General features: G+C 36.4%; 1 protein-coding gene and 1 non-coding gene across 2 annotated transcripts; one reads left to right on the top strand and one right to left on the bottom strand.

Annotated features, from left to right (window-relative positions):
* Positions 1-1,441: 1,441 nt before the first annotated feature.
* LOC108269528 (otoferlin) lies at positions 1,442-17,322 on the top strand. The gene is made up of 41 exons (XM_017475472.3): positions 1,442-1,501; positions 1,658-1,775; positions 1,869-1,923; positions 2,171-2,302; positions 2,522-2,584; positions 2,683-2,767; positions 2,923-3,082; positions 3,173-3,359; positions 3,450-3,636; positions 3,737-3,960; positions 4,589-4,697; positions 4,785-4,962; positions 5,036-5,156; positions 5,243-5,343; positions 5,666-5,756; positions 5,857-5,973; positions 6,081-6,233; positions 6,378-6,567; positions 6,662-6,786; positions 6,896-7,030; positions 7,114-7,275; positions 7,479-7,598; positions 7,694-7,855; positions 8,195-8,357; positions 8,668-8,738; positions 8,852-8,881; positions 9,180-9,311; positions 9,438-9,507; positions 10,046-10,170; positions 10,351-10,488; positions 10,610-10,741; positions 10,831-10,958; positions 11,112-11,282; positions 11,444-11,604; positions 13,492-13,634; positions 13,825-13,913; positions 14,028-14,126; positions 14,223-14,464; positions 14,568-14,746; positions 14,835-14,935; positions 16,100-17,322. The coding sequence occupies exons 1-41, from the start codon at positions 1,459-1,461 to the stop codon at positions 16,278-16,280; spliced, it is 5,373 nt and encodes a 1,790-aa protein (XP_017330961.1). The 5' UTR covers positions 1,442-1,458; the 3' UTR covers positions 16,281-17,322.
* Positions 17,323-20,871: 3,549 nt separating this feature from the next.
* On the bottom strand, positions 20,872-20,960 carry trnay-gua (transfer RNA tyrosine (anticodon GUA)). The gene is given in 2 exon segments: positions 20,872-20,907; positions 20,924-20,960. It is a non-coding gene; the product is annotated as a tRNA-Tyr (tRNA).
* Between the last annotated feature and the right edge of the window lie 1,448 nt (positions 20,961-22,408).

Here is a 22,408-nt window from a genome sequence, read left to right as displayed (position 1 = left end):
ATTCTCAATTGTTTTTGAGATAAAATTAGAGTATCTCAGAGCACTATTGAAATAATCTTAAATGCTTTGTGTGTAAATTAGAAATGCTAACAGATTCCTCTGTAACTACACACTCCTGAAGAAAAGACACAGTCACCTTGGTTTATGTAAATAAATACAGAATAAATATGGAAGAACTTTTATCTTGACTTTTATGATAGTTGTGTCTAGTATTTGCTTTCCATTTAAAAAAAAATACAAAATGCTTCTGCCAAAGTTTGCATAAAAGTTTTTTTTTCTACATTGCTTTGCTTGGTCTACCTCATTTTCAAGGTCTTTTCTAATCTTTCTACTGTGCAAATGTAATTGATGCCATTTAGCTACAATCAATTAATGTAAACCTTATTATTACAATGGCAGGCTTTTGAAATGCATCCCTGCCTTGTTGATGGAATTAGGTCATCCATTTTAATTATTAAAATCCCCCTTGAGGCCAAATTATCACAAGATACTAGGTTCGCTGTGCAACAATACCCGAAACAGTTGGGTGGAAAAGTAGGTGTAAATTAAATATGGGATAAAAAGCACAGTTCCTCTAATTCAGCGTTAATTAAAAGTGACAAACATTTCAGTGTACTAAGTACACGTGTATTAATATGTTAATGTGTTAATGAGGGAGGACCTTCTAAAATGTAAAATTTTTAATGCCTTTAAATAACCTACTAATATAATATACTGTGTAATATTCTGGGGTGTTTTAGAGACCAAACTCTTAGAAACATAAACGTTAGAGAAACATTTTTAAGGGTTCTTCAAGGGTTCTTTGGATAGTTAATGGTTCTTAGCTTCCAAAAATTATCTTCCTCCTAGGAAGCCTGGTCTGAAAAGATCTGTTGTATCATTCTACATACAACTTTTAATGGTTACTCCAGAAGGACGACTTACAACTTAGGTTACATCTGCTAACTTTATTCAAAATCATTCAATTGTGTGTTCATAGGACAGCATGATGGTGTTTACATAAAACGGGTAGCATTGCGAACGCACAGCACCAGGGTCCCTGATTCAATCCTAAGCTTGGGTTACTGTCTGTGCACAGTTCTTCTCTTGTTTACATGAGATTGCTCCTGGTTTCTGGTTTCCTACCACTGTATATAAAAATACAGATAGGTGGATTGGTTATGCTAGATAGCCAGTAGGTATGTGTGTATGTGTGTGAATGGTGCCCTGTGATGGACTGGTGTCCCATCTGGGGTGAATTCTCCTGCCTTGTGACCAGTCTTTCTTTAACTGGCTCTGAACCGACCGCAGCCCTAAAATAGTAATAAAGTTGTTACTGAAGATGAATGAATGAATGAATGAATGTATCTTAATTGTAATGTGTACTTAATATGTACTTTATGTGTACTTCTTCATTGTATCAACTTCCACTTTTCTCCTCTGTGTCTCATAGAGTGGAAAATAATATATTTCTCAAATATGAAGCGTGGAAAGTCCCGTGGCTCTAAGGAGGATGGGAAAGGTAAGAGCTAAAATGTTTCACTTCATTCCATCAGTCATAAAAGGATGCTTCTTTGGTCTTATTTTCATTTCATGTTACAAATGCAAGTAAACTAAAAAGTTAATATCAAAAAAGTGATTATTACAATAACCCACCGATGACTGTTGGTATTCTAAGATGAGCCAGCCATCCTGGAGACAGAGGACTTGGACAGAAGGTTTGGCAAAGGACCAGACCCTGACACCATTTCACTGGCCTCTGTCACTGCTGTAACAACTAATGTTTCTAACAAAAGGTGAGCATGCATCTAAACACAAAATATTATACATTGCATTAAGATGCTGAAGTGTAACAAATATGCACATTATTTATTTTAATTTTATTTCAGATCAAAGCCTGACATCAAAATTGAGCCTAGTGCTGGAAGACTGATGGATTTCCAAGTATGTTAAATAGCATACATATCTATCAATAATACGTTTCACAATTACACCAACTGTAGACATAAATTCAATTCACAATGTGGATTAAATGATTTAAGATTAAAAAAACAAATGTATTAGTAAATGTCAACTGAAATTGAATTTCACCACATCCACTGAATTATCTTGAGTAAAACAGAACTGTAGGACTCCTTAAATATTAAATCCTTAATCTTTAAAATCATGCATGAAAATTTCACCTATGTAGGTCAGTGTTACAGTTATTGAGGCCCGACAACTAGTGGGCTTGAACATGGATCCAGTGGTTTGTGTTGAAATTGGCGATGAGAAGAAGTACACTTCAATGAAAGAATCGACCAACTGCCCTTACTACAATGAGGTAATATTGACCACCATGGATATGAACATATTTTTGAGGAACCTTGCTAAATCCCTCACTGTAGAGTTCTACATACATTTACGGGTTCCTGTAAAGGTTGTTGACATACTAAAATACTGTATCACACTAATATATTTACGTGCTTTCATTTCAATATAATAACTCAACATTTTCAATTTACACAATTTTGATGATTGCTCGTGCCCTCACATTTTTCAGTACTTTGTCTTCGAGTTCCATGTTCCTCCCGATGTTATGTTTGATAAGATCCTGAGGGTGTCAGTAAGTTCTCTTTTAAAGCTACACAAGATAATTCTTAATCATCCTTTTTCAGCTATAGAAAAAGAGCCTTTCTTCACTATAATATATATTCTTTATAGGTAATCCACTCTAAAAATCTTCTGCGAAGTGGAACAATGGTTGGTGCCTTCAAGATGGATGTAGGAACAGTTTATTCACAGCCTGGTAACAAGCAAATCCCTCTTCCATTCTACCTAAGCTGAATATTTTATTCTACAGTGAGAGTAAAAGCATTTCTCATAGTGTACCTGTTGCAGCTGCACAATCTTTGCAAGAGAAGAGTCGGCTAGAAAGTTAGTAAAAGGTTCCCTCTTTCACAGACCACCAGTTCTACCACAAATGGGCTGTTTTATGTGATCCTGATGACATTACTGCAGGGTGTAAAGGCTATGTCAAATGTGACATTGCTGTAGTTACAAAAGGTGACAACATCAAAACTCCACACAAGGCCAATGAAACTGATGAGGATGACATTGAGGGGTATAAAGAAAATCTACTCTATCATGCAAAAATTGCCTACATTAGTTAAAACAAAATGATATTTAAGTTATATGTTATTCTTTGTTATAGGAATCTTCTGTTGCCAGAAGGTGTTCCAGCTGACCGTCAATGGGCCAGATTCTATGTGAAAATCTACAGAGCTGAAGGTTTGCCTAAGATGAACACCAGCATTATGGCCAATGTGAAAAAGGCGTTTATTGGTGAGAATAAAGACCTGGTAGACCCATACGTTCAGGTGCTATTTGCTGGTCAAAAGGTGAGATTTTTTAGCTGGTTAACATTCATTTGTCAACACTCACACTTTAGTATGGCATTTTAAATATGGCCTCTTTCTTATGATGTGTAGGGAAAAACTTCCATCCAGAAAAGCTGCTATGAACCTATCTGGAATGAGCAGATCATTTTCACTGAACAATTTCCACCACTGTGCAAACGCATAAAGGTTCAAATTCGTGATGCAGACAAAGTGAATGATGTGGCTATTGGAACACATTTCATTGACCTACGAAAGATCTCAAATGATGGAGATAAAGGTCAATATTAGGTCATATTTTGTTGCTATATTTTAATATTGTAGCCTTTTACATAATGTAATATCAGATTTAAATTTATGGATTCATCCTTTCTTACCAGGCTTTCTCCCAACTCTGGGGCCGGCCTGGGTGAACATGTATGGTTCAACGCGGAGTTACACCCTCATGGACGAGTATCAGGATCTGAATGAGGGACTTGGAGAGGGAGTTTCCTTTCGGGCCCGGCTGCTGATCAGCCTGGCTGTGGAGATTCTGGACACATCCTCTCCAGAGATAACAAGCTCTCCTGAGGTCCAAGTGGAAGGAGTACCCAACATTTCGGAGGTAAGTGATCTAAAGATAGGAAAGGTCATTACTGGGCAATTACTGTGATTTATTAATGCTCTTATTTTTAATTAATATTCCACATTATTCATTTAGAACATTCTTTGTTAGTGAGACTATCTTCACCACAGTAGGATAGAGACACTTTGCTTAAGTGTTAACATTTATATAGATTAAGCATTTAATCACATTTTTACAGTAATAGTATATTTTTTACTTATAGTAATAGTATAACTCAAGGCAAAACTTTATATCATATGTGCTGCTGCTCTTTAAGTCAAAGGTGGTTGCTTTTGAACCTGAATGAAGATCATATTGGTTGACACTGTCTGGTTTTCAGAAAATTGCTAGAAAGAATTAGGTTTATTTTAAATATATTGCAATATAATTACAATACAATAGAATGTAACTATAATTCTGTGCAAACTTTATAGCTTTATTAAGCCTAGATATGAATAGATGTTTTAATAGGTTTGGGTATGGCATATCCAAATTGTATCTATTTAAGTGTATACTTTTATTATATGTTCAGTTTTATGTAAAATAGTACAGAAAAATTATGGGAAGTTAAAAAATACCAGAAGAACAGGTATATTTATGTGTTTTGTCTCTGTGTCCCTAAATCTAGAATGCAACTGGAAAAATTGAGGAATTTTTTTTGTTTGGAGCATTTTTAGAAGCAACTATGATTGACAGAAAGATTGGTGACAAACCCATTAACTTTGAAGTTACAATAGGTAACATGAAAAATCAACATTTACCATCCTATATTTATCCAAAGAAGCTGAAGGCCTAACATTAATAAATTGTCAACTTTATACTAGGAAATTATGGTAGTGATGTTGATATCCCTACCAAACCAAGAACAAAGAAATCAAAGAAAGGGGATGGTGATGAAGAGTCCGAACTTATCCAAGCCTCAAGTGATGAAGAGGTGGCTGATGATGGAGAACTGTCATCAGTGTCCACCACTCCACCAATGAAACCAGTTATCACTGACAGGTATGTGAATATCTCTATCGAAGTCAACATTGCAGTTACTGTTATTGTTGGTAATTTTCAATTCATCCCACAGGAACTACTTTCACCTTCCATATTTTGAGAGAAAGCCCTGTATTTATATTAAGAGCTGGTGGCAAGACCAGAGAAGAAGACTATATAATGCCAACATAATAGACCACATTGCAGATAAGTTGGTAGGTGACATATTTTAAATATTCTAAGACATTTTTGATGAATAGATGTCCAAAACAGATTGTGATATTGTTTTATTACCTTAAAGGAAGAAGGACTGAATGATGTTCAGGAGATAATTAAAACGGAGAAAGCTTTTCCTGAGCGTAGGCTCAGAGGAGTTCTAGAAGAACTGAGCAATGGCTGCAGGTTTGAAAAGTTTACCCTATACCTTCTAGAGCTGGGTTCCCAAAATCTTGTCCTGGATGGCTGGAGTAGAAAACAGAAATTTCTACTCCAAAGGGAAGTTTGTTTCTACAGAAATTTCTCACTACAAAGGGCTGATTCAGTGCACTAGGTAAATACTGTACCAGTACACAGTACATTAGAGCAGGGAAAGCAGCAAACTATGCCAGCCATCCATGACTATTCGGCCAGCCTGGTTTAACAAAACACACTGCATCAAATAAGTTTCTTATTATTCAGTGGTGTTATTATATACACTCAAGAACTAAAACAACTTCTCTTTTAGCAACTTTCTAACACTGGCAAACAAGGACCAAAGCCAGACAGGGCTCACAAAATTGGATCGAGAAAAGCTGAAATTATGCATGTGGGAGCTGGTATGGTTCTCAAAGAAGCCACAAAATTCACAAGCTTCAAATATAGTTAAGATGTTGTATGTTGTGATTTTTTTAATAAACTGTTGAATTATGTATTTAGGAAACTATGGGCCAACAAGCAAAAGCGATGCGATCTCAGGTGAAAAAGAAAACTGTCAAGGATAAAGTCAAATTGGCACAAAACTTCCTCCAGAAATTGAGATTCTTGTCTGATGAGGTAATGTTGACAAACTACTACAAATAGTTCCTTGGCCTATTTGCCTATGCTATTTGATAGTCTAAAAATGGAAACCAATACAATATGTAAAATTGGATTTATTGCAGCCTCAACACAGTGTTCCAGATGTTTACATATGGATGTTCAGCAATGGAAAACGCATTGCATATGCTAGAGTGCCGTCCAAAGACCTCCTTTTCTCTAATGTGGAGGAGGAGATTGGGAAAGACTGTGCAAAAGTCAAGACCATTTTCTTCAAGGTGAGATTAAATCCAGTAAAGCACTAATTTCCGACATACTCAAAATCTCAGACTAGATTGTGAATGAAACATCCTATTACCCTTTCTAAAATTATTTATTATTTATTTATTATATTCTAAATATTTCTCTATCGATTTCTCTAGCTCCCAGGTAAAAAAAGCTTTGGACCAGCAGGCTGGACTGTCCAAGCCAAGACTGAAATGTACCTCTGGCTGGGTTTAAACAAGCAGCGCAAAGACTTCCTGAGTGGACTACCAAATGGATTTGAGGAGAACAAGGCTGTCAAAGGCCCAGGAATGCACTCATCTCCACCAATCAGCTTGATCTACACCAGTAAACAGAATTTATTTGGCTAACAACATAAATGAAAAGTTAAATCAGATGTAATTGCATCTATAATCTAACTATTTGAAATTGCTTCTAACAGTGAAGCAAGTCTTCCAGCTGAGAGTACACATGTACCAGGCAAGGAGCCTGTTTGCTGCAGATAGCACAGGTCTTTCAGACCCCTTTGCTAGAGTCTTTTTTTCAACTCACAGCCAGGTCACAGAGGTAAGTGTTTCCTCTTTATAATAAAACTTTTTTTTTTTTTTTACCTTCAACTTAAACAATTAGCCCATTCATCCAATTCAAATAAAATCATGTGGTTCCCTTCTGTCAGATTGTGAACGAGACCCTCTGCCCCACATGGGATCAACTTCTAGTATTTGATAATGTTGAATTGTATGGTGAGGCTAGTGAGCTGAGGGATGACCCTCCTATTATTGTCATCGAGATCTATGACCAAGACAGTATGGTAAGCAATAAATGCTTTAACATTTTGGTAACATGCTCAAAAGCAAGTCAGTGCTGACAATGCACATTTTGATCTATTTGTAGGGCAAAGCTGATTTTATGGGAAGGACATTTGCAAAGCCAACAACTAAAATGTCAGATGAGCATTATGGGCCACCAAGATTCCCTCCTCAGCTAGAGTACTACCAGGTGTACCGTGGAAACTGCACCGCTGGTGAAATGCTTGCAGCTTTTGAACTCCTGCAGGTGATAAAACTATTGTGATATATACATGTATATACATATATGTATAGTGATATATATATATATATATATATATATATATATATATATATATATATATATATATATATATATATATATATATATATATATAAATTATTTTTTAAATTGTATTAATGCAATTGAAGGTAATTCAAATAAAATAAAATTTTCTACAAATATTTTAGATTGGGCCAGGTGGAAAGGCTGATCTCCCCCCCATAGATGGACCCACAGATATGGACCGTGGTCCAATTCTTCCTGTTCCCATTGGCATTAGGCCAGTCCTGAGCAAATACCGCATTGAGGTGAAAAGCTCTCTTCTACATGCAAACCTAAGTGATGCTAAAAATACAGTATATTTCAAAGTCAAAGCATTAATAATGAGTTCATTTTTCTCCAGGTTTTATTCTGGGGCCTGAGGGACCTGAAGCGAGTAAACCTTTCCCAAGTTGACAGACCACGTGTGGACATAGAATGTGCTGGAAAGGGGATACAGTCAGCTCTCATTCCTAACTACAACAAAAATCCCAATTTTAGCACACTGGTCAAATGGTTTGAAGTGGTGGGTTTCAACTGACATGTGAATTCCAAAACTGTATAAAACAAGTCTTATTTAAAGATGATTGCTTACATGATGGAGAGATGGTACTCCAGTCCTGGAAGCCAGTGTCCTAAAAAATTTTTTAAAAAAGTTTATTATTTCCTATTCCCAACACACCTGATCCCAACTCATTAGCTAATCAACAAGCCCAATCAACGTTGGATTAAATGTGTTAGAAGGAGGTCAAACTTGTGCACTTGTCTCCAGCACTAAAGTTGAGGATCCCTCTCTACATCATTCCAATTTATAAATAACATACAATACTACAACCAGAAGAATAACAACATTATGATTTACTAGGACCTGCCAGAGAATGAGCTTCTTCATCCTCCTCTGAATATTCGAGTTGTGGACTGCAGAGCTTTTGGCCGTTATACGCTGGTTGGCTCCCATGCAGTCACCACATTGCGCAAATTCATCTACAGAGCACCAGACAAGAGTGTCAACAGCTGGTCTGCTATGGGTGGGTACACGATCAATTTTTGAATAATTATATTGTAAAATACTTGACTAAAGTGGAGTATACTACAGTCTAGACCATGACCTTTCCCTGTAACAAAAAAAATAAAAGCAATCTCATTCTATTAAAAGGAAAGCTGGTAAGAAACACTTTCCACTTTGATACAGAGAAAGGGCAATCAAAAAATTGGAACGATTAGCATTCTGTTTCACAGAGTATATTAAAGTGTGTGAAAGTGCTACATATTTTAAAGTAAAAAAGAAAAAAAAAGAAAAGAAGAAATACACTCTGGCATTCTCTATTTGACCAACAGAGGAAATTGTGATCCACACTGAACCCGAACCTGCAGTGAAAAAGATGGAGACAATGGTCAAACTTGACTCAGTATGTACCACAAACATGTACTTTTGCTTTTAATTTTTCCCAAACATGCCTTTTCTGAAAGCAGGATGCTTTTACCTTGCAAAATTGGAATAATTTTTGTTTTGCCCCAACAGGCGTCCGATGCAGTTGTTAAGGTTGATATGGTAAGTATGTACCACTTTATATGTGGTAGGTTTCTGGTCTTGCTCAGACAACATGCCTTTCCATATTGTTCTATAAAGACATCCAGACACTGAAAAAATGTTGAAAGAACTTGATTAAAATATTCCCAATGTCATTTAATAATTCCAAGTCTGAACTATAAAAACTTAAAACTTTAAACTGGACTTCAGAGCAATGAAATTGTTCATTTCCTTCTTCTCCAATGGTTACAATAAATTGATCAAGTAAAACGATCAAGTAAATCATAAAGCGTTCAGCATAGTCTCCTTTTAATCATAGCCTGATGATGACAAGGAAGGAAAGGGAAAGAAGAAGAAGAAGAAAGGGGAAGAGGTTGAGGAAGAACAGCTAGATGAGAGCATGCTAGATTGGTGGTCCAAATACTTTGCATCAATCGAAACACTCATGGAGGTAAGAGACAAATTTTATACTCTTAAAACAGAATTGTAGAAGATCTAAGTAGTGTCTTTAGAAACATAATTAACATTAATTTATAGTTAGAATGTTAATACAAGTAACATGTTTCTTATTATGAAGAACATAAAAGCACAAGAGGCTGAAAAGGCAGAGGCAGAGGAAAGAGAAGACATGGATGCAGATGGGGCAGGTAAAGACAGCAATATGACTCATGCCACAAAATAAAATAAAATAAAAAAAATAAAAAAATTAAAAAAAACCCTGAAAACTACAGAGAAGTGAAGGGGTAAATGTAGTCATTATGTGATATCATTAATGGATCATACTCTAGGTATGAAACTACAGGTTCTGTTATGTGCCTATATAAATGTTCCCATTTGAACTGCTAAAATGTTGTTTTTTATTCTAATGTTAATTTTAATGTAAATTGCTCTTTTAAACACAAATATAAAATGTGTATAGCATGTTAATTTATAGATGACTAGTTCTACCAGTATTCCAAATACATTTGAATAAAAATGTAGTTAATACTTAAAAATAGCTATGTACAATGCTCCAGTTATAGCCTTTTATTTTCAGAAGTTTGTCATTTGTTTGAGCATGTGCATGCTAGTAAATTGTCTATGTCTCATTGAGGAAAATATATAAAGTATGGCAACTTGCATTAAGAATTCATGTCTTACATGTGTGCACCCCTGGACTCCTTTCCCTTGCTCACCTATGAACAGATATCAAACCTGACTCTAATGTGAAAGGAAACAAGAAGAGAAAAGGAAAAGGCAAGGATAAGAACAAAACAGCACCAGGAGAGGGCTTAGCTGACAGGAAAAGGCCTAAAATTGAGGAACTGAAGGTAAATATTGCTAAAAGTGTTTGTTGTTTTGTTTTTTGTTCTGTCTTGTTTTACTTTATTTTGCTAGACACAAAAAATGAGACCACAGAAAGATTATTTTGGTGACAGTGATGAGTAATTTGCTCTCATGTTTATCATTAAATAGTTTTGGACAGTATATTTGGGGGTTTTTTCCAACAGGTATTCAACAGAGAGCTAGAGAGTGAATTTGATCACTTTGAAGACTGGCTCCACACTTTTAATCTTTATCGAGGAAAGAGTGGTGATGATGATGATGAAAATGTAATGGATGAGGACAGACTTGTTGGCAAATTCAAAGTAAGCCCCTCAATCAAATAATAGGAAATAATCTTTGCTGCATTTCTACTAAGATTTCTACTTAGATTCTTCGATCTAACTGTCAGGAGTTTGTTTTTTTTGTTTTGTTTTCTTATTGCAGGGCTCCTTGTGTATGTACAAAGTGTCAGATGAGCTGTATAGAGAAATGGGAATTGATCCCAACATGGGCACTTTCCAGAACATTCCACACAATGACCCAATCAATGTTTTAGTTCGAGTCTATGTCATAAGGGTATGTACAGCCAGATATAAGAGTACATATGTATGTTAAGATGTCTTAATGTATGTGTGAAATCCTAACTGATACTAAATTTGTCACAGGCTACTGATCTGCACCCTGCAGATATAAACGGGAAAGCAGATCCATACATTTCAATTAAACTGGGAAAGTCAGAGGTCAAAGACAAAGAAAACTACATCTCTAAACAACTTAATCCTATCTTTGGAAAGTATGTTTATAGGAAGTTAATGTTGATAGAGAAGAAACAAGCTTCTTAAAAAAAATAAATTCATTAATAAGTGTTTGTACATATGGCTAGATTAAAAAAAAATATGCTGGAAAATATGCTGTTAACTAAAATCCATTTCCCTAATTCTCCTAGATCATTTGACATTGATGCTACATTCCCTATGGATTCCACCCTCACTGTGTCCATCTATGACTGGGATTTGGTTGGCACTGATGACTTGATTGGGGAGACAAAAATTGATTTGGAGAACCGCTATTACAGCAAGCACAGGGCTACATGTGGTATTGCTTCAAGCTATGCAATGTATGTGCTTTTCTGACAGGAAATATATATATATATGAATTAATTTGCAGTCTAGCCTAGCATTGTACATGTTACAGGGATAATATTTAGTCAGTCATCCAACAAAACTCTATGGTTGTGTATTTTTTTCTTGTCTCATTTTATCCATTTGTGTTTGACAGCCATGGTTACAATGTTTGGAGAGACCCAATGAAACCAACACAAATCCTAGCAAAGCTTTGCAAGGATGGCAAATTAGATCCACCCCAGTATGGTCCTGGAGGAAGAGTGAAGGTGGCAAACAGAGTTTATACAGGCCCAACTGAAATTATGGATGAAAATGGTATGCACCTTTGTCTGCCTTCATGTAACACGAAATTTCCTATATTCAAATACATATATTTGATTCTATTTTAACCCTTAATAACTGCTAGGGGTGATGAATATCACCTAGATACTTTGAGTATACACACATGCGTGCTGAGACCTTCACATGGAGTCTTTCAGCACATGCATGCTGTGAGAAAGTGATGTATGACATAGTTTTTTGCCTAAATACCACTCTTGTACTGCCATCTTTTGCTTTCTTCTCCTTACCTCATAGACATCAAACCTAATGTATACATTATAGAGCTGTGTAACATATTGTGACTACAGTGAGAGGTACAAGTACCCTGTTCTCCAACTCTCACAATAGGTGCCTACAATCTCCTATCACCTCATTATAATCTCTTTTGTTTCATTTGCATACTTTAGTTGGGGTGAGTCTAATTTGCATACTTTTTGAGTTCATTCAGAACTCTGGTAGCTTGAATTGGGTTTCCTCATAACCTTGCAAGCCTTACCACTAACCAAGTAGCCTGCAAGTTGGCTTTAAATTGTTTTGTATGGCTTAGATTTTCCACATCACCTGCCATCTAGTGACCTGTGGGTTCAGAGGTATAACCTCGTCATATCACTTCCTTCACTAGTGAGATTAAGTTAACTGGAATCCACTAACATTCACCCTGGAACCCTGGTTGCCCTCATCTCAGCAAGAGGGGCTTGAGTTCTAGCTTCCTGGGGACACAAGGCCTTTCTCCAAAAAATGGCCTGCAGACTCTCCTTTTACTGGCTAGGTAGTATTGTGGTGGTACAGGGGCACATAGTGTGTGTTGAGCCCTGGTTTGAGATCAGATCATATCAACCAGCTGGAACTGAGGGCAGTCTTTGCCAAGCACTGGTCCCTTATAAACAACACTGTGTCAAACAGATACATTCACCAGGTAAGCACAAGGGCTGATGGTTGATTCAACTTAAGATGTTCCTTCCCATGGTTAGCGGAATGACAGGCACTCAAGACAGCGCATACACCCAGGAAAGTGGGATCTGCACTCAGAAGTGGTGTTCCAGATATGGGAACAGTTTGGCAAAAACCTCTCCTGATCCCAGATCTACTCATTGTTGACTGTGATTCTCCCTGTGAAAGAATGACTGGCTTCATCTTCTACTATATCACCAAGTCTCCATCTATGCTAAAGGTGTATAGTAGCCATTACAGTGCATAAACATAAATATAGTACAACATTTCTAAATTCCAATCAGTCCTATGGTGGTTTTTCATTACATTGTGGCATATGTTATCCAGGTGAAATTCACAGCCATAGGCAGGGAGGGAGATGAAATAGAAGGCTAGTTACATACATAACTGTGGTTCTATAAAAACAAGGTATCCTCCAGGGATTTTTTGTCATTCAGGAACCAGTGCCGATCCAACAGGGGCTTGGTGAGGAGTTTTCAGGGAAAGACATCACTTTGCGACTTTGTTGGCAGCTATCCAATGTGCATAGAACAGTGCATAACAGGTGTTTTATCCAATTCTGTGAAAACAGTGACAGCATAAACAAAGGAAATAAATCATTTCAGGATATTGACTTTGCGGTCTTATATCTAGCCATCTAGAAATGTAAAAGTGGGCAACACATCAACCATATGACTAGTCATAGATGTAATCAGGTTCAATTGAGCAGAAGTAATACCTGACGCAGCCGTAGAAGATAAGAACAATCGCTAAACCAGTCAATTAGAAAATTTGCTCTTCATCAAATTCATCAAACTGTGAAATGATGAAATCTCAAACCAAGTGAGTCAAAGTGTCTTCTTACATGTTAATCATGGTTCTTAGGTCCCAATTAAGTCAAGCATGTGAAAATACTATTTACTGTTCCATAATGAGAATCATTTCTGACAGGGCTCAAAAAACAGACAGATGAGCACCTTGCTCTAGCAGTTCTTAATCACTGGGAGGACATTCCACGAATGGGCTGCAAACTTATCCATGAGCATGTAGAAACAAGACCTCTCCTAAACCCTGATAAACCCGGGATTGAGCAGGTCAGTGGTCTATCTCTGAAAATCTAACTCAGTGATAATTACAATGCCTGAAATTGTGTAACAAAACTACAATGGTTCTGTAAATAAATCACATCAGAATATTAACACTTGGTTGACTTAATCTAACTCTCAAAGTAAAGTGTCATTAAGTCTTAAGCAAACCATTCTATTTGACCTATTTTTTGTGTAGGGGAGAATTGAAATGTGGGTGGACATGTTCCCAAAAGACATGCCTGCACCTGGACCCCCTCTTGATATTTCACCACGCAAAGCAAAGAAGTAGGGTCCTTTCATAAACACTATTTTGGCTCATATAATCTATATGTAAAAGTTATAAATGAATGTCAGCTGATACATGACTGAAACATTTAAGTGTTATTTTCTTAATGACAGGTTTGAACTCAGGGTAATCATTTGGAATACAGATGAGGTTGTCCTGGAAGATGATGATATATTCACAGGGGAAAAGTCCAGTGATATTTTTGTGAGAGGGTAAAATGCCTTTGTTGTTAATTATGATCACCACATAACATGACCGTTTTTGCTAGTTATGTCCATGTCAAGTTCAACTTTTTTTGTGCTTCTCAGATGGCTTAAAGGACAACAAGAAGACAAACAAGACACAGATGTCCATTACCACTCCCTAACGGGGGAAGGAAATTTCAACTGGCGCTTCATTTACCCCTTTGACTATTTAATGGCTGAAGAGAAAATTGTCATCTCAAAGAAGGAATCCATGTTTTCCTGGGACGAGACCGAGTACAAGATCCCTGCCCGTCTGAACCTGCAAGTTTGGGATGCAGACCATTTCTCTGCAGATGACTTCCTGGGTAAGATATTCAATTGCTTTCTAAATTCACTTTCTGACTAATGTATGCACATTTTTAAGACTCAAGGTCATGTCTTTACATGAGTACTTTGGTTCTCATTCAGGTGCAATTGAACTAGACCTAAACAGATTTCCTCGTGGTGCAAAAACTGCAAAACAGTGCACCCTCGACATGATTCTTAATGAACAAGACATGCCAATGGTCAACATCTTCAAGCAGAAAAGAATCAAGGGCTGGTGGCCATTTATAGCCAGGGATGAAAATGATGAGATGGAAATCACGGTACATGAAGACAACACAATTCATAAACTACAACTATCACTCATTAAATGTAAACAGCACATACTTGATGACTTTATCCATCTTTTAGGGGAAAGTAGAGGCAGAGCTCCACCTCCTGACAAGTGAAGAAGCTGAAAAAAGTCCTGTTGGTGAAGGACGGAATGAGCCAGAGCCTCTAGAGAAACCCAAGTAAGAGCTGATAAAACTATCAAAAATGCAGACTTCTGTCTCTTTTTTTTCTGATTAATACAACAATACAGCAAGTAATGTTATAGAGAAAGGATGAGGATGACGTTTTCTTGTATAGAGGATTTCATGTGTATTTTGACTGTTATAGGAAATCAGAAACCAGTACATGGCATCTCAGAGTGGTTTTGTGTCACTTTTCTGGGAAATAGAATAGCACAGAACAAAGACATGTTGTAGCTGATTAGCATAAACATTTTAAACCTTTCTAACTACAAGAACTCCACTGCACAGGGACAACATTTTCTTAATCTATGCACAGTACATGAAGCCTTATAAAACATAAAGCATATGCTCTAGACACATATGTCTTCTACATTTAAGATCCACTGCCTGAGTACAGGCCAGTACAGGGCCTGAACTGTAGGAGGTGTTTCTCTTTCTGCGAGGACTCCCAAAATAAACATTTGTGATTAAATTTGTGCTCTAAATGCATGGAAATACTATTCACAGACACAAAAGGAAATTCCCCTCAATAAGCAAAAAAAATGGTGTAAGTAAAAGATCACGATAAACAATTATACAAATATTACTTTTAAATAGACATAAAAATAGAAATGTAATCTTTTTAACACGGGAAACGGATACAAGTTACTTCAGAGACACTTAAGAAATGATCGTTTCTGCATCCAAAGTCCGGATTTGTTCCAACTTCCTTTGTATGGTAAGTAGTGCTCTAAGAATAATGGTTATAGTGTAACTATAACCATTGTATGAAAATTGACATTTTGCTGATTTTATGTCCCATATCAAATATGTCACAAATGCTTTGAATATTTTCTCTTAAATATCTGCTATCATTAATGCAACATAGTATACTATTGCTGTGAACATATTGCATTAATCAGTTTTATTATACTCTAGATACATGTAGATGAGTTTGATGCCAAAACTGTACTATCAAAAAAATGACCTAAATTAAAAGTTAACAAGCATTCATGCAAATAGAGGAAAAGGACCATGCCAAATATGACCTATATTGCTAAATAGCACTTGCGTTATACTACCACATTTTACTAAAACGATGATTTTTTCACTGTGTTTCTTTTCTTAAGTATGTTTCCTAACAGTCCTGAACATTTGCTGACTAACCTTTTTGTTTTACAGTCGCCCTGACACAACGTTCCTGTGGTTCATCAGTCCACTCAAAGCAATCCGATATCTCGTCTGCAACAACTACAAATGGTTGATCATCAAAATAGTGGTGGCTTTGCTGTTGTTAGCAATGCTGGGCTTATTCCTTTACAGCATGCCTGGGTATATGGTGAAAAAGCTACTTGGTGCCTAAATGGCCGTTCTATTATTTATAACAACTAATTTTACACTGGCATCATCTTAGATGCAGTAGCTTCCATCTTTTTAAGAAGCAGTGATATACAAACTCTCTTTGAAATAACAAAAGCATGTTTGCATACTGTTTGATCAAAACCATATTTCCACGCTTCAGTAATAGTAACAAAATTGACATTTATTACATTTATGTGATTGCATTTAAGAGATTTTCTTTGCTTTGGCATAGGTTTCGCTAATAAGATGAGGAAAATGGTAAAATACTTTTATATGTATGGTATGTGTATTTGAGAATTGGTGTCCCCAAGACACGTATCTCTAGTGCAATGTTTAGTAAGTGTTTTCAGCAAATGTATGCAGTGACTATCTCAAAAGATTTCAGATACCGAATAAGATTTAAAAGCAACTCAAAGAAGCACTTTAAAAGACTACTCTATCATCATAAAGTAAACTTGCTGATATTAAAAAATAATACATATAAACTGTTAAGGGACATACTACTTAAACTCAAATTAAGTTGCGCTTTCCATATTTAAAGTTTTCAAGTGTTTTAATGCTCAAAATTCTAGGTCTAGGTCAAGGGCTGTATGGAAAGTGGGTGCAGCATACAGGACAGGACTTTAATTTACATATAAACAAATATAGCTTGAATTATCATATAATTCTTAGAATAGTGCATGGTTTGAAGGGAATGTGAGGGGTAATCAGTTTCACATTTTTTCCTTGTAACAGCTGTAAGAAATCACAGGTTTGCATTATAGCCCAGGCTTTACAGAAAACATGTAAAATGATAAGAATTGATGTTTTGTTAAATTGTTAGACACAAACAACAGCAGGCCATCAGTGTGACTGCAAATTATATTATCTTTGTGGAATAATAATAAATACACAGTTTCTTAGCTATTACTTGTTTGCACCATTTGGGTAATGACTCCACATTAGCACCCCATCTTGATTGTTTATAGTTCAAATAAATTTGTATTTCCTCAATGTAAGGTAATACTGTGCTTTGTGTGACCAACATAAATAAATAAACTCTACCCATGTACTGATTTCTGGACCTTTTCTTCAAAGACCAAATGTTTGTCTTACAGAAACAAGCACTTATTTTTGCAGCAGTCCATTCTGCAATATTAGAGTGAGCCACAAGTTAACATATGTTAATCTTATCTGTAATTATAAACTGATATATGAATCTAACCAGGCCAGGTCAAGCTTTGCATGGGCTACAAAGGGCATGCCCTACAAAGTAAAGTGATAGTAGAGACATTGGTCATGGAATACTCTGAACAATACATAATTCATAACAATTCACAACACCTTATGATTAGCTTTACTTGCAGACTATACGCAGCTTTACATTGTATTCAAAGTATCCAAGTGCACTTAACCATGTTTAGGAAAATGCAACAGTCCCACGTAGTCATGTGCTGAATGGAGTCTGGTAGCTATTGGAAATCACCATTGACGTCAAATGCATTGACATGCATATTTGTCCCTCAAAACGTCCAGTCACTACGAATAGGCCAACAAGCACATGGATTTTAACCAACCTATAGAGCTTGCTTTTATATTATACTCTATTCCAGACCTTAGGCATGACAAAAGGAAAACATTATCTACCGGTTATACCTAAACTGCAATAGTTGCCCTGCCTCAGCTGTGGGCTCAGGATGGGCTATATTGCTTCAGGAGTTCAGAAAGATATGCCTAAAAGATTTAGAACTTTAAACATAATTTAAACAACATTAAAACAGGCAAGACTTTGCAGTCAATGCAGAACATAACAGGCAGCCAATTAAGCTTGAATAAGACTGGGGTAGCATTCTCTGACTTTCCAGGTAACAGTGTGGATTGTAACATGCTGGTACAGTCCAGAGATCCAATCTTTAGATAAACTTCTATCAAGGGTAATATAAAGGTCCATAACTGTAGTTTTTGGTTTTACAAAATAGTCATCAAGCTCTAAAGTGAGTGATCTTACTGCAGGGAGACACCAAATATCAGTATTTCTGTTTTAACAGATTTTGTAGAAGGTCAGTTCAGCAATTCTGCTAAATCTGGCTGAATGAATGAATATAATTGTGTATCATTAGGGCAGAACCCAAGACTGCGTTGGTGAATATGTGTTGCACACCAAGGACCATATACACGCTGCTGCAATTTAAGTAGAAATTAGAAAGAAAGGTTTATGAACAAACGTTAGGTTGGCTTGTCAAAACAAATTAACCGGCCACATACAGTAAATTAAGAAAAGAGAATGATTATAGACCATTTGAGTTTTTGTTTGCTATCAGTTTGAAAAGCAAGTATGTGGTGTGGGTCAAGAGATTTTTTGCTAACATTATTACAGCTTGCTTATTAAAGAACTAGCAAAATAAAAGTGCTATAAGAGACACTATATAAAACGGTTAAGCTTCTCAAAATGGTTCATAATTACTCATAATTTTAGTCAAAATTTGTTACAAACATAACGCTCATGTTGCTCTTTTGTTTCAACAGCCGTCCAGACACTACATTCTTGTGGTTCATTACTCCACTAAAAGCAATCCGCTACTTCATCTGCAATCAGTACAAGTGGCTTGTGATCAAAATTGTCCTAGCTCTGCTCCTGCTCGCCATCGTTGCCCTGTTCCTCTACAGTATGCCTGGTTACATGGCCAAGAAACTTCTTGGAGTCTAAGCAAGGAAAATAACAAGCTTTATTTTTTTTTATCTCTAAAACCCATCTAGTGAAATGCTGTGCTGAATATAATTATTTTGGAAGGATAAAACATATAAATGTTGCAGTAAGTGTTGTGTTTTCTTTAAGTTTGACAATAAAACTTTGGCCTGTCTAATGCTATTTTGAGCTGATTTTTTTTTTTTTCTTTAGGTGTTGGCTGCTGAGTGGATTTAGCAGAATTCTTTACATTATGTTGTTGTAATGTATATTGAAATATGCCTTATGGTATGTGCACACTCAATGCTAATTCACCATCCAATATTCCTTCCACTTTTTAACTAATGTGTATAACTTGCGCTCCATAACTGGATCAAAATTCAGTTGGTACCTATGATTTTCATTTTTACAAATCACTTAACCTACTGTATTAATAATTCACTTATTCACCTGTTCAGATAAGTGTTTTTGAACAGTCAAATTTATTCTTCAAAAAATAGTGGCCATACTTTCAAGAGCATTAATTCCTGTGAAATGTGCTTTCTTTATATGTAAAGCCATCATTTGAGGCATAATTACAAAAGAATAAATATTTTGATAAAACCTGTTCATGTATTGTGAAATACCTGGTTAAGGTTAGGGTTAGGGATACTGCATACCTGATGCATTATCATTGGGGACTTTATCTATTAACAAGTTGGTAATTTAGGCCAAAAAAAACAACAACTTCAGTATCTCACACATACCCCCTTGCTTTATACTCATAAGATGAATATTTACTGTATACTTTACTGATGTACATCTTCATTAGGCTGATAAACAATTCTTTTCCTATATAATTTTGAATTTGCCTTAATGATATTCCTCTCATGTTCTTTCTTAACCTTTGTCCATATCCATGGCTGTAGTCCTGATTTCATACTTCAATAAATCCCAGTATTGATCATGTTTTCATTGCACATGCCTGTTTACAGTATTGATAAATGTATCTATTTACAGAAATAACACCAATATATATATATTTGAAATCCACAAGTTCATGATTTTAAAATGCTCATTTGTTAACATCATTGAAGACAAACATGTCTCTTTCTCCAGAAGGACCTCTGGCAGAGTGCACATGCAAACCAATGACTGTCTAAATGAGGAGACAACATGGCCATTCATTCCCATTGTGCGGTTCTGAAGCCTTTTTTGGGTCTAAATGGGAGTCATCATTTTGTGAAAATTGGTGTACAGATGGCCAAGTGGACAGTGGATTTGTTTAAAAAGGAGTGACTGGCTAAACTTTACAGGCAATAGTAAATTATTATGAAATTTAGCTAGTGTTAACTGCCTTGGTTTATGCCCTCACTTCGTTAACTCATGTCAGTTTGCAAGATATAACATCATCAGTACTACGAGCTGGCTTAGACATCAAATCGAGCAACATACTAGACATACTGCAAAGAACTCCCCAGTGAGGGTGTTACAACAGTTTAAAGCAGACCAAGTCATGGCTTTGCTACTGAACTGTCAAGAGCTTTAAGTGAATGTGCGTTCATAAGGCTAAATTGTAGTATACAAAACTGTCAATCACCTCATCAAACATGCTCTTCTATGTATCACCAAATAACTCCCATAAAACATATTTATCGTAAGGAAAAAAAATATTGGGGCAGATTTCAAGGTCAACTAAGCACAGACCACTTCCTCAAAATGATTTGTGAGATGTAACTTAAAATGGAAGTTTGCCACCTGTCTCACTGAATATAATAGGAATGGGTGGGGTTAATGACTGTACCGCAGCCAGACACTAGATGCCCTCAGAGGCATTTTGGCTTCACCTTTGAACTGTGCTACGAGATCCACGCATATATATACAGTCAAAGGGACAATGGTTTCAGAAACTCGGATGGTGTGAGTTTGGTATCCGACCAAAAATGATTCCTTCGAGCCGGATTCGAACCAGCGACCTAAGGATCTCTATGAGTAATCCACTACAGTCCTCCGCTCTACCAACTGAGCTATCGAAGGCCACGAAAGCATACTGACAGCAATTCCTTTTAAACATAACCACATATTGCTACATATATTACATCTACATGTTAACGACGCGCTGTTGAAGTTTTGAGTTTATAAGATTTCTTTCTGAATGTGTCGGGAACAAAATGCTCCGGAACTCTGAAGCACTAAATAGAGAACGCAGCGACATCTACTGGCCTCCACGAGTTATGGACGAAATGTTTAAACTGGCTCGACAAGTAGACCTGGCTGCAGCCTACAGAACTTGACAGGGCCACATATAAAAATCGGTATTTTTAAGCGCACAATCAACTCCATCTAGACTGAAATACAGTTGAATCCTACCTTGTAGAATCGAGTCCAACGCTTTGGTATAAACTCTCAATACCTAGAATCGGCTCTTTTGGGAAATCGACTCCCAGCCCGACCTCTCCTCGCCTGTGCTATCTGCCATGTGTTTTAAACGCCCCATAAACACTCAATCACTCATTCCAGTTCACTAAACGACTTATCGGGAAGTATAGAAACTGATAAATTATCTAATACGAGTGAGAACAGAAAAAAACCTTACTCTGGCACTTACACTTGAACTCAATTTATATGTCTTGTATAGTAGCACTACTTGTATTATTCTCTGCTTGATATATCGCATGTTTCTATTTTCTCATTTGTAAGTCGCTTTGGATAAAAACTTCTGCTAAATGAATAAATGTAAATGTAAATGAGAACAGCTACACACAAACATATATAACTAGGGCAATTAAGACTGGGGCAACCAGGGGTGAAATTATAGGGTACTTTTCTGCCCTAATCTTAATTGGCATCATGTTTCAGATCTAGTCTGAAAGGGATAGATTAATCCCAATGTTTCTCCAACTCTGGTTACACCAACGTATAAAACAGTACCTTTTACTAACATTTTACTTGCTGAAATGTTGTTGTGACGTTTTTGCAGGGTTCCCGCATTTAGACATTTCATTGTAGTTAGAGGGACTCTCAGTGTTTTAATCCCTGCCCGTCTGTCCTGTGGATATGGATATAACTTTTTGCATAGCTAACTAGACAGACGTAGATCACAACCAAGAAGAAAAGTTACAGGTAACAAAACTCAAACTCACTACACGTATGCTCTTTCCACACGGCAGTAAACTACATAATTCAGTAAATTCAGTCTTTTAGAAGGACACCCTGCTCAAAAAACAACAGAACCCCTCAAAGAATTTGTAATGGTTTTAATGGTCATAACAGGAATTGTATTGGTTTTAATGGAAACTGTAATGGCCCCTGTGGGTCTCTACTGGTAATCTGTTGTATTCTATTGGTGGCATTTTTGCTTGAATTTTCTCATTTGTAAATCGCTTTAGATAAAAGCGTCTGCTAAATGAATAAATGTAAATGTAAATGTTATGTCTAGTGGATACCATTAAGGACCAATAATGGTAATGGTTTTAATGGTTAGC

Source organism: Ictalurus punctatus, chromosome 9 (genome assembly GCF_001660625.3).
Source record: "Ictalurus punctatus breed USDA103 chromosome 9, Coco_2.0, whole genome shotgun sequence".
In the NCBI taxonomy this organism is placed as follows: Eukaryota; Metazoa; Chordata; class Actinopteri; order Siluriformes; family Ictaluridae; genus Ictalurus; species Ictalurus punctatus.
This window is presented reverse-complemented; position numbering and strand designations above follow the sequence as displayed.

Excerpts from the sequence above, each read along its gene's own strand:
- LOC108269528 (XM_017475472.3), top strand. The coding sequence starts at position 1,459 with ATGAAGCGTGGAAAGTCCCGTGGCTCTAAGGAGGATGGGAAAG. Across the intron at positions 5,344-5,665 it reads GAACTGAGCAATGGCTGCAG|CAACTTTCTAACACTGGCAA; the intron begins GTTTGAAAAGTT and ends CTTCTCTTTTAG. Across the intron at positions 7,856-8,194 it reads TGGTCAAATGGTTTGAAGTG|GACCTGCCAGAGAATGAGCT; the intron begins GTGGGTTTCAAC and ends ATGATTTACTAG.